The sequence below is a fragment of the Oncorhynchus gorbuscha genome, linkage group LG19, assembly GCF_021184085.1.
Source record: "Oncorhynchus gorbuscha isolate QuinsamMale2020 ecotype Even-year linkage group LG19, OgorEven_v1.0, whole genome shotgun sequence".
Taxonomy (NCBI): domain Eukaryota; kingdom Metazoa; phylum Chordata; class Actinopteri; order Salmoniformes; family Salmonidae; genus Oncorhynchus; species Oncorhynchus gorbuscha.
Window position 1 is genome coordinate 68,704,033 of NC_060191.1, and position 10,260 is coordinate 68,714,292.

At 44.6% G+C, this 10,260-nt stretch overlaps 1 protein-coding gene across 1 annotated transcript in view; it reads left to right on the top strand.

The window, feature by feature from the left end:
* LOC124004956 (glyoxalase domain-containing protein 4-like) overlaps window positions 1–9,322 on the top strand; it is a 93,235-nt gene extending 83,913 nt beyond the window's left edge. The window contains 4 exon segments of the mRNA XM_046313760.1: window positions 7,227–7,614; window positions 7,819–8,098; window positions 8,138–8,187; window positions 9,260–9,322. Of these exon segments, the coding sequence (XP_046169716.1) occupies window positions 7,227–7,614; window positions 7,819–8,098; window positions 8,138–8,187; window positions 9,260–9,322 (781 nt within the window).
* Window positions 9,323–10,260: the final 938 nt, after the last annotated feature.

Below are 10,260 nucleotides of genomic sequence, written 5' to 3' on the forward strand. Positions count from 1 at the left end.
AGTCCTAGCTCCCAGGATGCAATTCCTACAGGGTGTCAGCAGTCTATGTTCAAGGTTTCAGGCTTGTAACTCCCAGAACAAATAAGAAATATCAGTTTTACTACAGGGACACAAATTGTATTTGGGTGCGCAATGAAGACAAGACACACCTGCTAAAATTGGTTTCCTATTGAACATACTTCTTTCCATAAGAAATATTATAGTTTGATTACATTTTAGGGTATCTGAGGAGTAAATAGAAATGTACTTTTACTTGTTGGAACAATGTTTAGGGGTAGATTTTCAGATTATTTTCTCTGCATGTTGAAAGAAACTGACTTTTTGGAATATAAAGAAGGATTTTATCTAACAAAACGACACTACATGTCATAGGTGGGACCCTTTGGATGACAAATCAGAGGAAGATTTGCAAAAAGTGAGTGAATGTTTAAATCGCTATTTGTGAATTTATGAAACCTGTGCCGGTGGAAAAATATTTTGATGTGTCCTCAAACAATCACATGGTATTCTTTCACTGTAATAGCTACTGTAAATTGGACAGTGCGGTTAGATTAACAATACTTTAAGCTTTCAACCGATATAAGACACTTGTATGTACCTAAATGTTTAATATCCACAATTTGTATAATTATTTATTTGAATTGCGCACCCTCCAGTTTCACCGGAAGTGGGACGCCTATCCCTGAGAGGTTTAACCCTTGTGTTGTCTTGAGGGTAAATCATGACCCGCCACGACGTTTAACAGCAGAAAAAAACATGTATATATATGTTGTTTCAACTTGACACTTGATGACTTTTCCAAGAGTGACCACAACATTAGAAAAAGTGAAACATCGCCTTCGTTCAAATTTCCATGAAAGCTGTACACCACCAGGGTACAAAGATGGTCTTAGGATCATTTTGGACCCAGCACAAAAAAAACACAAAACCCCACACATGACCCCACACAAGTTCACAGACAAAAAAAACTAAAAAAACATTTAAAAAACATTTTTGTTTAAAATTGAAATCATTGTTTACTAATGGTGAATGGAGTCAAAGGCTATAAATGTGCTGCAGATAACAATCCCCCCAGTTTTCTCTTTAATGAAGCCATGAATGCACATTTTAGTGCCCAATAGGTCACAGATCTGATTTTTTCAGATGTCCAGGAGGAACAAAAGAACAATGATTTAGAAGAGGAGGAGGAGGTATCTGAAGAAGAAGATGGGGAAGAATGAAGATGAAGAAGAAATGCCCCAAGCTGAAAGAGAGACATTTCTGTCAAAGAACAGCAAAATAACATGGTCCTTGTCACCATATGACAACCAGGGCAGGATGGCAACACAACATGTCATAATGATGACCCCAGGGCCCACAAGACATGCAGTAAACATGTCATAAGGACGACCCCAGGGCCCACAAGACATGCAGTCAACATGTCATAAGGATGACCCCAGGGCCCACAAGACATGCAGTCAACATGTCATAAGGATGACCCCAGGGCCCACAAGACATGCAGTCAACATGTCATAAGGATGACCCCAGGGCCCACAAGACATGCAGTCAACATGTCATAAGGATGACCCCAGGGCCCACAAGACATGCAGTCAACATGTCATCAGGATGAAAATGATTAAAATGTATTCAAAACGACTTTCTGCACATATCTTGCTAAAAATGTATGTTTACTGTCACACCCTGACCTTAGAGATCCTGTTTATGTCTCTATTTTGGTTTGGTCAGGGTGTGAGTTGGGGTGGGTATACTCTACTCTATTATTTTGATTTCTATGCTTTGGCCGGGTAGGGTTCTCAATCAGGGACAGCTGTTTATTGTTGTCTCTGATTGGGAATCATACATAGGTAGCCCTTTTTTCCACCTGTCTTGGTGGGAAGTTGACTTTGTTTAGGGCACACAGCCTTTAGCTTCACGGTTTGTGTTTGTAGTGTTTATTGTTTTGTTCAGCGTCTTTTTTCCAAATAAAAAAGAAAATGTACGCTCACCACGCTGCACCTTGGTCCTCTTCCTTTAACAGTCGTGACATTTACACCTATGCAGTACCTTTAATAATAATTAACCTTTACTTTAGTAAAGAAAACAATTATGACAGGTGTGATGTAATAAAAACAAGTGGTGTCCATTGATTAAATGCAGTCTTTCTGCCTTGTGAAGAGGGAAAACCTAGATATTCACAAAGTTTGTGATGAATGACAGGTTGTTTCTTCATGCAAAATTGATTCGGGGTTTAAAATTAAATTAAGCTGCTGTATTGTAGGGGTTTAGTGAAGGCGGGTCATTTTTTATCTTTAGGGGAGTATACAGAATGTTAAGACTACACAAGGGGTAATGAGTATACAGAATGTTAAGACTACACAAGGGGTAATGAGTATACAGAATGTTAAGACTACACAAGGGGTAATGAGTATACAGAATGTTAAGACTACACAAGGGGTAATGAGTATACAGAATGTTAAGACTACACAAGGGGTAATGAGTATATAGAATGTTAAGACTACACAAGGGGTAATGAGTATACAGAATGTTAAGACTACACAAGGGGTAATGAGTATACAGAATGTTAAGACTACACAAGGGGTAATGAGTATACAGAATGTTAAGACTACACAAGGGGTAATGAGTATACAGAATGTTAAGACTACACAAGGGGTAATTCAATTTTAATTCAATATAATGGGCTTTATTGGCACGTGTTTACATTATCTAAGCAAGTAAAACTCTCTCTCCCTCTCTCTCTCTCTCTCTCTCTCTCTCTCTCTCTCTCTCTCTCTCTCTCTCTCTCTCTGCATGCTGGGAATTGTATGAGCAAATGCGAGTGTTGTCTGGAGTTAGATCGCCTGTTCTGTCTTGTTTCCTTTTCTTGGTGGTGAGCATGGTGTACTTCTTAAAGAAGAGTGTCTTGTAGATTGTATGGTTGAGCATGGTGTACTTCTTAAAGAAGAGTGTCTGGTTGATCGTATGTTTGAGCATGGCGTACTTCTTAAAGAAGAGTGTCTTGTTGGTCGTATGGTTGAGCATGGTGTACTTCTTAAAGAAGAGTGTCTTGTTGGTCGTATGGTTGAGCATGGTTTACTTCTTAAAGAAGAGTGTCTTGTTGGTCGTATGGTTGAGCATGGTGTACTTCTTAAAGAAGAGTGTCTTGTTGGTCGTATGGTTGAGCATGGTGTACTTCTTAAAGAAGAGTGTCTTGTAGATTGTATGGTTGAACATGGCGTACTTCTTAAAGAAGAGTGTCTTGTTGGTCGTATGGTTGAACATGGCGTACTTCTTAAAGAAGAGTGTCTTGTAGATTGTATGGTTGAACATGGCAAACTTCTTAAAGGAATGTTTATTAAAGTAATTCCGCTTTTTTTCCCGTCAACAAGGGCAAGGATTTCAAATGTACCGCCGTTTATTCCAAATGAGCCATTGGAGCGCGAGTTAATGCGGTTTGGGAAGTTATGTTGTTTCAAACACCCGTATGTGAAACAGGTAATGTCGTTTCAAAACCCGGCTCTGAAACAGGTCATGTCGTTTCAAACACCCGGCTCTGAAACAGGTCATGTCGTTTCAAACACCCGGCTCTGAAACAGGTCATGTTATTTCAAACACCCGGCTCTGAAACAGGTCATGTTATTTCAAACACCCGGCTCTGAAACAGGTCATGTTATTTCGGCGACACGTGTTTATGTTTCTGGACTCACTGGAGCAGACTTTGGAGTTATCATTTAAAGAGTCATTATCACTGTAGAATGTATATGGTTTATGCTAGTACGGGTAGTCAACGGTGTTTTGAGTGTGGGGATGTTTGCCATTAGTGACATGCTTGCCCGAAAAGGGAGGGGTGCAGCTGGTCCTCGTAATGCCTGGGCCCACTGATGTAGGGAGAGGTGGACCGACAGTGGTAGAGCAGTCACAAGCACCTGTTGCTTAGGAACAAGTTATTCGTGTTGAGGGTACTGAGTTGCAGATTGTACCAGAGAGGAACATCGCATCTGTTATGCAGCAGAAACATATTGTTGTAGGTGGTAAGGATGGATTTGGGGTACGTGGGGTACAGGAGGGGTTCAGGTGGAGCTAAGTCTCCCAGGTAGTGGAGGAGATGTCCACTACGAGTGATGGGGTACAGGAGGGGTTCAGGTGGAGCTAGTCTCCCAGGTAGTGGAGGAGATGTCCACTACGAGTGATGGGGTACAGGAGGGGGTTCAGGTGGAGCTAGTCTCCCAGGTAGTGGAGGAGATGTCCACTACGAGTGATGGGGTACAGCAGGGGTTCCGGTGGAGCTAGTCTCCCAGGTAGTGGAGGAGATGTCCACTACGAGTGATGGGGTACAGGAGGGGGTTCAGGTGGAGCTAGTCTCCCAGGTAGTGGAGGAGATGTCCACTACGAGTGATGGGGTACAGGAGGGGGTTCAGGTGGAGCTAGTCTCCCAGGTAGTGGAGGAGATGTCCACTACGAGTGATGGGGTACAGGAGGGGTTCAGGTGGAGCTAGTCTCCCAGGTAGTGGAGGAGATGTCCACTATGAGTGATGGGGTACAGGGGGGGGGTTCAGGTGGAGCTAGTCTCCCAGGTAGTGGAGGAGATGTCCACTACGAGTGATGGGGTACAGGAGGGGGTTCAGGTGACGCTAGTCTCCCAGGTAGTTTAGGAGATGCCTGGTACGAGTGATGGGGTACAGGAGGGGGTTCAGGTGAGGCTAGTCTCCCAGGTAGTTTAGGAGATGCCTGGTAGGAGTGATGGGGTACAGGAGGGGTTCAGGTGAGGCTAGTCTCCCAGGTAGTTTAGGAGATGCCTGGTACGAGTGATGGGGTACAGGAGGGGGTTCAGGTGAGGCTAGTCTCCCAGGTCGTTTAGGAGATGCCTGGTAGGAGTGATGGGGTACAGGAGGGGTTCAGGTGAGGCTAGTCTCCCAGGTAGTTTAGGAAATGCCTGGTAGGAGTGATGGGGTACAAGTAGGGAGTGTTGAGAGGAGTCAGGTGTCTGTGGCCTCAGTTGAGGACGATCAAGAGAAGGATATGAACATCTCTTTAGATTTGATAGCAGCTAGTGACATCTAAATGTACATTCTAGAAGAGGACATTTATTGAACCTTTATTTAACTAGGCAAGTCAGTTAATAACAAATTATTATTTACAACGATGACCTACTGGGGACAAGTGGGTTAACTGCCTAGTTCAGGGGAAGAAGGACATATTTTTACCTTGTCAGCTCGGGGATTCAATCTAGCAACCTTTTGGTTACTGGCCAAACGCTCTAACCACTAGGCTACCTGCTGCCCCTTCTAAGTGGGTTCCTGGATCAGACTTTTGGGAAATCTGTCAAATTGACACATTTCTTTGATGTTGAGGTCAGCTGTGGTGTTACAGAAGACGGTGGGGTTAGATCAGTTGAATGTGAAGAAGCGTCCCCGCTTGAGATAATTTGTTACTGCTGTCACGGCAGCAAAAGGTAGTGGGAAAAGTTGTAGGGTTAAGGGAAAAGTGGTAGGGTTAAGGGAAAAGTGGTAAGGATAAGGGAAAACTGGTAAGGATAAGGGAAAAGTGGTAAGGATAAGGGAAAACTGGTAAGGATAAGGGAAAACTGGTAAGGATAAGGGAAAACTGGTAAGGATAAGGGAAACGTGGTAAGGATAAGGGAAAAGTTGTAAGGATAAGGGAAAAGTGGTAAGGTTAAGGGAAAGGTGGTAAGGATAAGGGAAAAGTGGTAAGGATAAGGGGAAAGTGGTAAGGATAAGGGAAAAGTGGTAAGGATAAGGGAAAACTGGTAAGGATAAGGGAACAGTTGTAAGGATAAGGGAAAAGTTGTAAGGATAAGGGAAAAGTGGTAAGGTTAAGGGAAAGGTGGTAAGGATAAGGGAAAACTGGTAAGGATAAGGGAAAAGTGGTAATGATAAGGGAAAAGTGGTAAGGATAAGGGAAAAGTTGTAAGGATAAGGGAAAAGTGGTAAGGTTAAGGGAAAGGTGGTAAGGATAAGGGAAAAGTGGTAAGGATAAGGGAAAAGTGGTAAGGATAAGGGAAAAGTGGTAAGGATAAGGGAAAAGGAAAAGTGGTAAGGATCAGGGAAAGGGGAAAGTGGTAAGGATAAGGGAAAAGTGGTAAGGATAAGGGAAAAGTGGTAAGGATAAGGGAAAGGGAAAAGTGGTAAGGATAAGGGAAAAGTGGTAAGGATAAGGGAAAAGTGGTAAGGATAAGGGAAAAGTGGTAAGGATAAGGGAAAGGGAAAAGTGGTAAGGATAAGGGAAAAGTGGTAAGGTTAAGGGAAAAGTGGTAAGGATAAGGGAAAAGTGGTAAGGATAAGGGAAAAGTGTTAAGGATAAGGGAAAGGGAAAAGTGGTAAGGATAAGGGAAAAGTGGTAAGGTTAAGGGAAAAGTGGTAAGGATAAGGGAAAAGTGGTAAGGATAAGGGAAAAGTGGTAAGGATAAGGGAAAAGTGGTAAAGATAAGGGAAAAGTGGTAAGGATAAGGGAAAAGTGGTAAGGATAAGGGAAAAGTGGTAAAGATAAGGGAAAGGGAAAAGTGGTAAGGTTAAGGGAAAAGTGGTAAGGATAAGGGAAAAGTGGTAAGGATAAGGGAAAAGTGGTAAGGATAAGGGAAAAGTAGTAAGGATAAGGGACAAGTGGTAAGGATAAGGGAAAAGTGGTAAGGATAAGGGACAAGTGGTAAGGATAAGGGAAAAGTGGTAAGGGAAAAGTGGTAAGGATAAGGGAAAAGTGGTAAGGTTAAGGGAAAAGTGGTAAAGATAAGGGAAAAGTGGTAAGGTTAAGGGAAATGTGGTAAGGATAAGGGAAAAGTGGTAAGGTTAAGGGAAAAGTGGTAAGGATAAGGGAAAAGTGGTAAGGATAATAGAAAAGTGGTAAGGATAAGGGAAAAGTAGTAAGGATAAGGGACAAGTGGTAAGGATAAGGGAAAAGTGGTAAGGATAAGGGACAAGTGGTAAGGATAAGGGAAAAGTGGTTAGGATAAGGGAAAAGTGGTAAGGATAAGGGAAAAGTGGTAAGGATAAGGGAAAAGTAGTAAGGATAAGGGAAAAGTAGTAAGGATAAGGGAAAAGTAGTAAGGATAAGGGAAAAGTGGTAAGGATAAGGGAAAAGTAAAACAATGATCATTCCTCGTAGGGTGTTTTTTCTCAAAGTCTTGTTTCTCTGTTGTTTCTTCTGTTTTTCTTTTCTATATTGACAATCAATTGCAAGGATCCTTAAACAACGTAGACAAACTGAGTGTGATATATAATTGTGTACTACATAAGCAAACTCACATGGGTTATATTGGCTTTGAGGTCAGCCTTGCATTTTGTTTTCAAAGTAGGTGTCAGAAGCAAAACGGTCAGCTTTTACAGAGATGTGCTCGGCATGACGATTTTGCGTCACAAAGAGTTGGAAGAAGGATGTAAGGCAACTTGTACATTTACAAACTAGAAGAGGTAATTAACCCTTTATGATGGAAAAGGAAGCAAGGCAATGGTCAGCTTGGGGCCAGAGTATGATGACCTTGTGGCTGAACTGATCTACAATTATAGAGTGGGAGAATATCGCCTAGGCAACAACTTCCTCAGTTTGACTCTGCAGTCTAGCCAGGCTGTCAGCAATGCTAAGCTGCTTGATTGGCCCCTCACTGGGGTTGGAAAGGGCCTCTATATATATATATTTTTTTTTACCTTTATTTAACTAGGCAAGTTATGAACAAATTCTTATTTTCAATGACGGCCTAGGAACAGTGGGTTAACTGCCTGTTCAGGGGCAGAATGACATATGTGTACCTTGTCAGCTCGGGGGTTTGAACTTGCAACCTTCCGGTTACTAGTCCAACGCTCTAACCACTAGGCTACCCTGCCACCCCACCATATGGCTGAGGCCCCAGGAGGTTATCGCCTCTACCTCATGGACAAAGAACAGCCTCCCACTGATCCTGTACAGAATGTGTGTCTGGCAGGGTCTGACCTGCAGGAATCAATACACGGCTGCTCCTCCCTTCTGGGGAAGAAGGTGAAAGAGGGCAATGAGGAGAAGAAGACTGTGCTGATGGGATTCACAGAAACTCAGTGTAAACTAGAGCTTCACAATGTTGTTGGGGCAGTAGATCATGTGACAGCCTTCGGGCAGATAGCGTTCTCCTGTCCACGTGAGCAGTTGGCAGATCTTGAAGCCTTGATGACAAAAGGAAACCGTAAAAGTCTTACTCCCTTGGTTAGCCCGAACACCCCTGGGAAGGCTTGGTTAGCCTGGATGCCCCTGGGAAGGCTTGGTTAGCCTGGACTCCCCTGGGAAGGCTTGGTTAGCCTGGATGCCCCTGGGAAGGCTTAGTTAGCCTGGACTCCCCTGGGAAGGCTTGGTTAGCCTGGATGCCCCTGGGAAGGCTTGGTTAGCCTGTACTCCCCTGGGAAGGCTTGGTTAGCCTGGATGCCCCTGGGAAGGCTTAGTTAGCCTGGACTCCCCTGGGAAGGCTTGGTTAGCCTGGACTCCCCTGGGAAGGCTTGGTTACCCTGGATGTCCCTGGGAAGGCTTGGTTAGCCTGGTCTCCCCTGGGAAGGCTTGGTTAGCCTGGATGCCCCTGGGAAGGGTTGGTTAGCCTGGTCTCCCCTGGGAAGGCTTGGCTAGCCTGTACTCCCCTGGGAAGGCTTGGTTAGCCTGGATGCCCCTGGGAAGGCTTAGTTAACCTGGACTCCCCTGGGAAGGCTTGGTTACCCTGGATGTCCCTGGGAAGGCTTGGTTAGCCTGTTCTCCCCTGGGAAGGCTTGGTTAGCCTGGATGCCCCTGGGAAGGCTTGGTTAGCCTGGATGCCCCTGGGAAGGCTTGGTTAGCCTGGATGTCCCTGGGAAGGCTTGGTTACCCTGGATGTCCCTGGGAAGGCTTGGTTAGCCTGGTCTCCCCTGGGAAGGCTTGGTTAGCCTAGATGCCCCTGGGAAGGCTTGGTTACCCTGGATGTCCCTGGGAAGGCTTGGTTAGCCTGGTCTCCCCTGGGAAGGCTTGGTTAGCCTGGATGCCCCTGGGAAGGCTTGGTTAGCTTGGATGCCCCTGGGAAGGCTTGGTTAGCCTGGATGCCCCTGGGAAGGCTTGGTTAGCCTGGATGCCCCTGGGAAGGCTTGGTTAGCCTGGATGCCCCTGGGAAGGCTTGGTTAGCCTGGATGTCCCTGGGAAGGCTTGGTTAGCCTGGTCTCCACTGGGAAGGCTTGGTTAGCCTAGATGCCCCTGGGAAGGCTTGGTTAGCCTGGGAAGGCTTGGTTAGCCTGGTCTCCACTGGGAAGGCTTGGTTAGCCTGGGAAGGCTTGGTTAGCCTGGGAAGGCTACAGTACAAGTGGTCATTTGGACTGATTCAGATGCATATGAGATCTGCTTGGTTTTTTGATTGTTCTTTGTGTTGTGGGTCCCCAGACCCAATAACGGTTATTTACATCTCAAACTCTCTTTCTATCTCTCTCTATATTCCTCTGTCTCTCTTATATCACTTGTCTCTCAATTCAATTCAATTCAATTCAAGGGCTTTATTGGCATGGGAAACATGTGTTAACATTGCCAAAGCATGTGAGGTAGACAACATACAAAGTGAATATATAAAGTATATTTATATTAGTATATTGTATATTACCACTTTTTCTCACTCATTCTTTCTCTCCTATCCCTATATCCTTTCTTCTCTCTTACTCTCCCTCTCTCCTTCTTCTATCTCAGTCTCTCACTCTTTCTTTCCTATCCCAGTCTTTCTTCCCCCTTTCTGTGCACTTCTTACTCCCTCTTTCTGCCTCCTCAACACTGTTTGTGAGACAGGACCCAGGGATCTGTTTGCTTCAGCATGGCCTGTTTATATTGTGGCCATTACTAACAGGTCAATTCATTTGATCGATGAGATAAAGGACTCACCCCCTTTGGGGACACTGAGTGTGTGTCTGTTCGTACGTGTCTGTGTGTGTGTGTGTCTGTTCGTACATGTGTGTGTGTGTCTGTTCGTGTGTGTGTGTGTGTGTGTGTGTGTGTGTGTGTGTGTGTGTGTGTGTGTGTGTGTGTGTGTGTGTGTGTGTGTGTGTGTGTGTGTGTGTGTGTGTGTGTGTGTGTGTGTGTGTGTGTGTGTGTGTGTGTGTGTGTGTGTGTAAGAGAGAGAGGGGGAGAGAGAGAGTACAAATGTGTTTGCCTGCATTGTTGTATGCCTAAAGCTGTTTCCCTTTCTGTTTCTGTGTGGACATATTTTCCTTTGGGGCACCGTCGAAATGTCCCCACTTGTCAAATGTTCCTTGTTTTACTATCCTTGTGAGGACATTTGGATCCCACACACACACACACACACACACA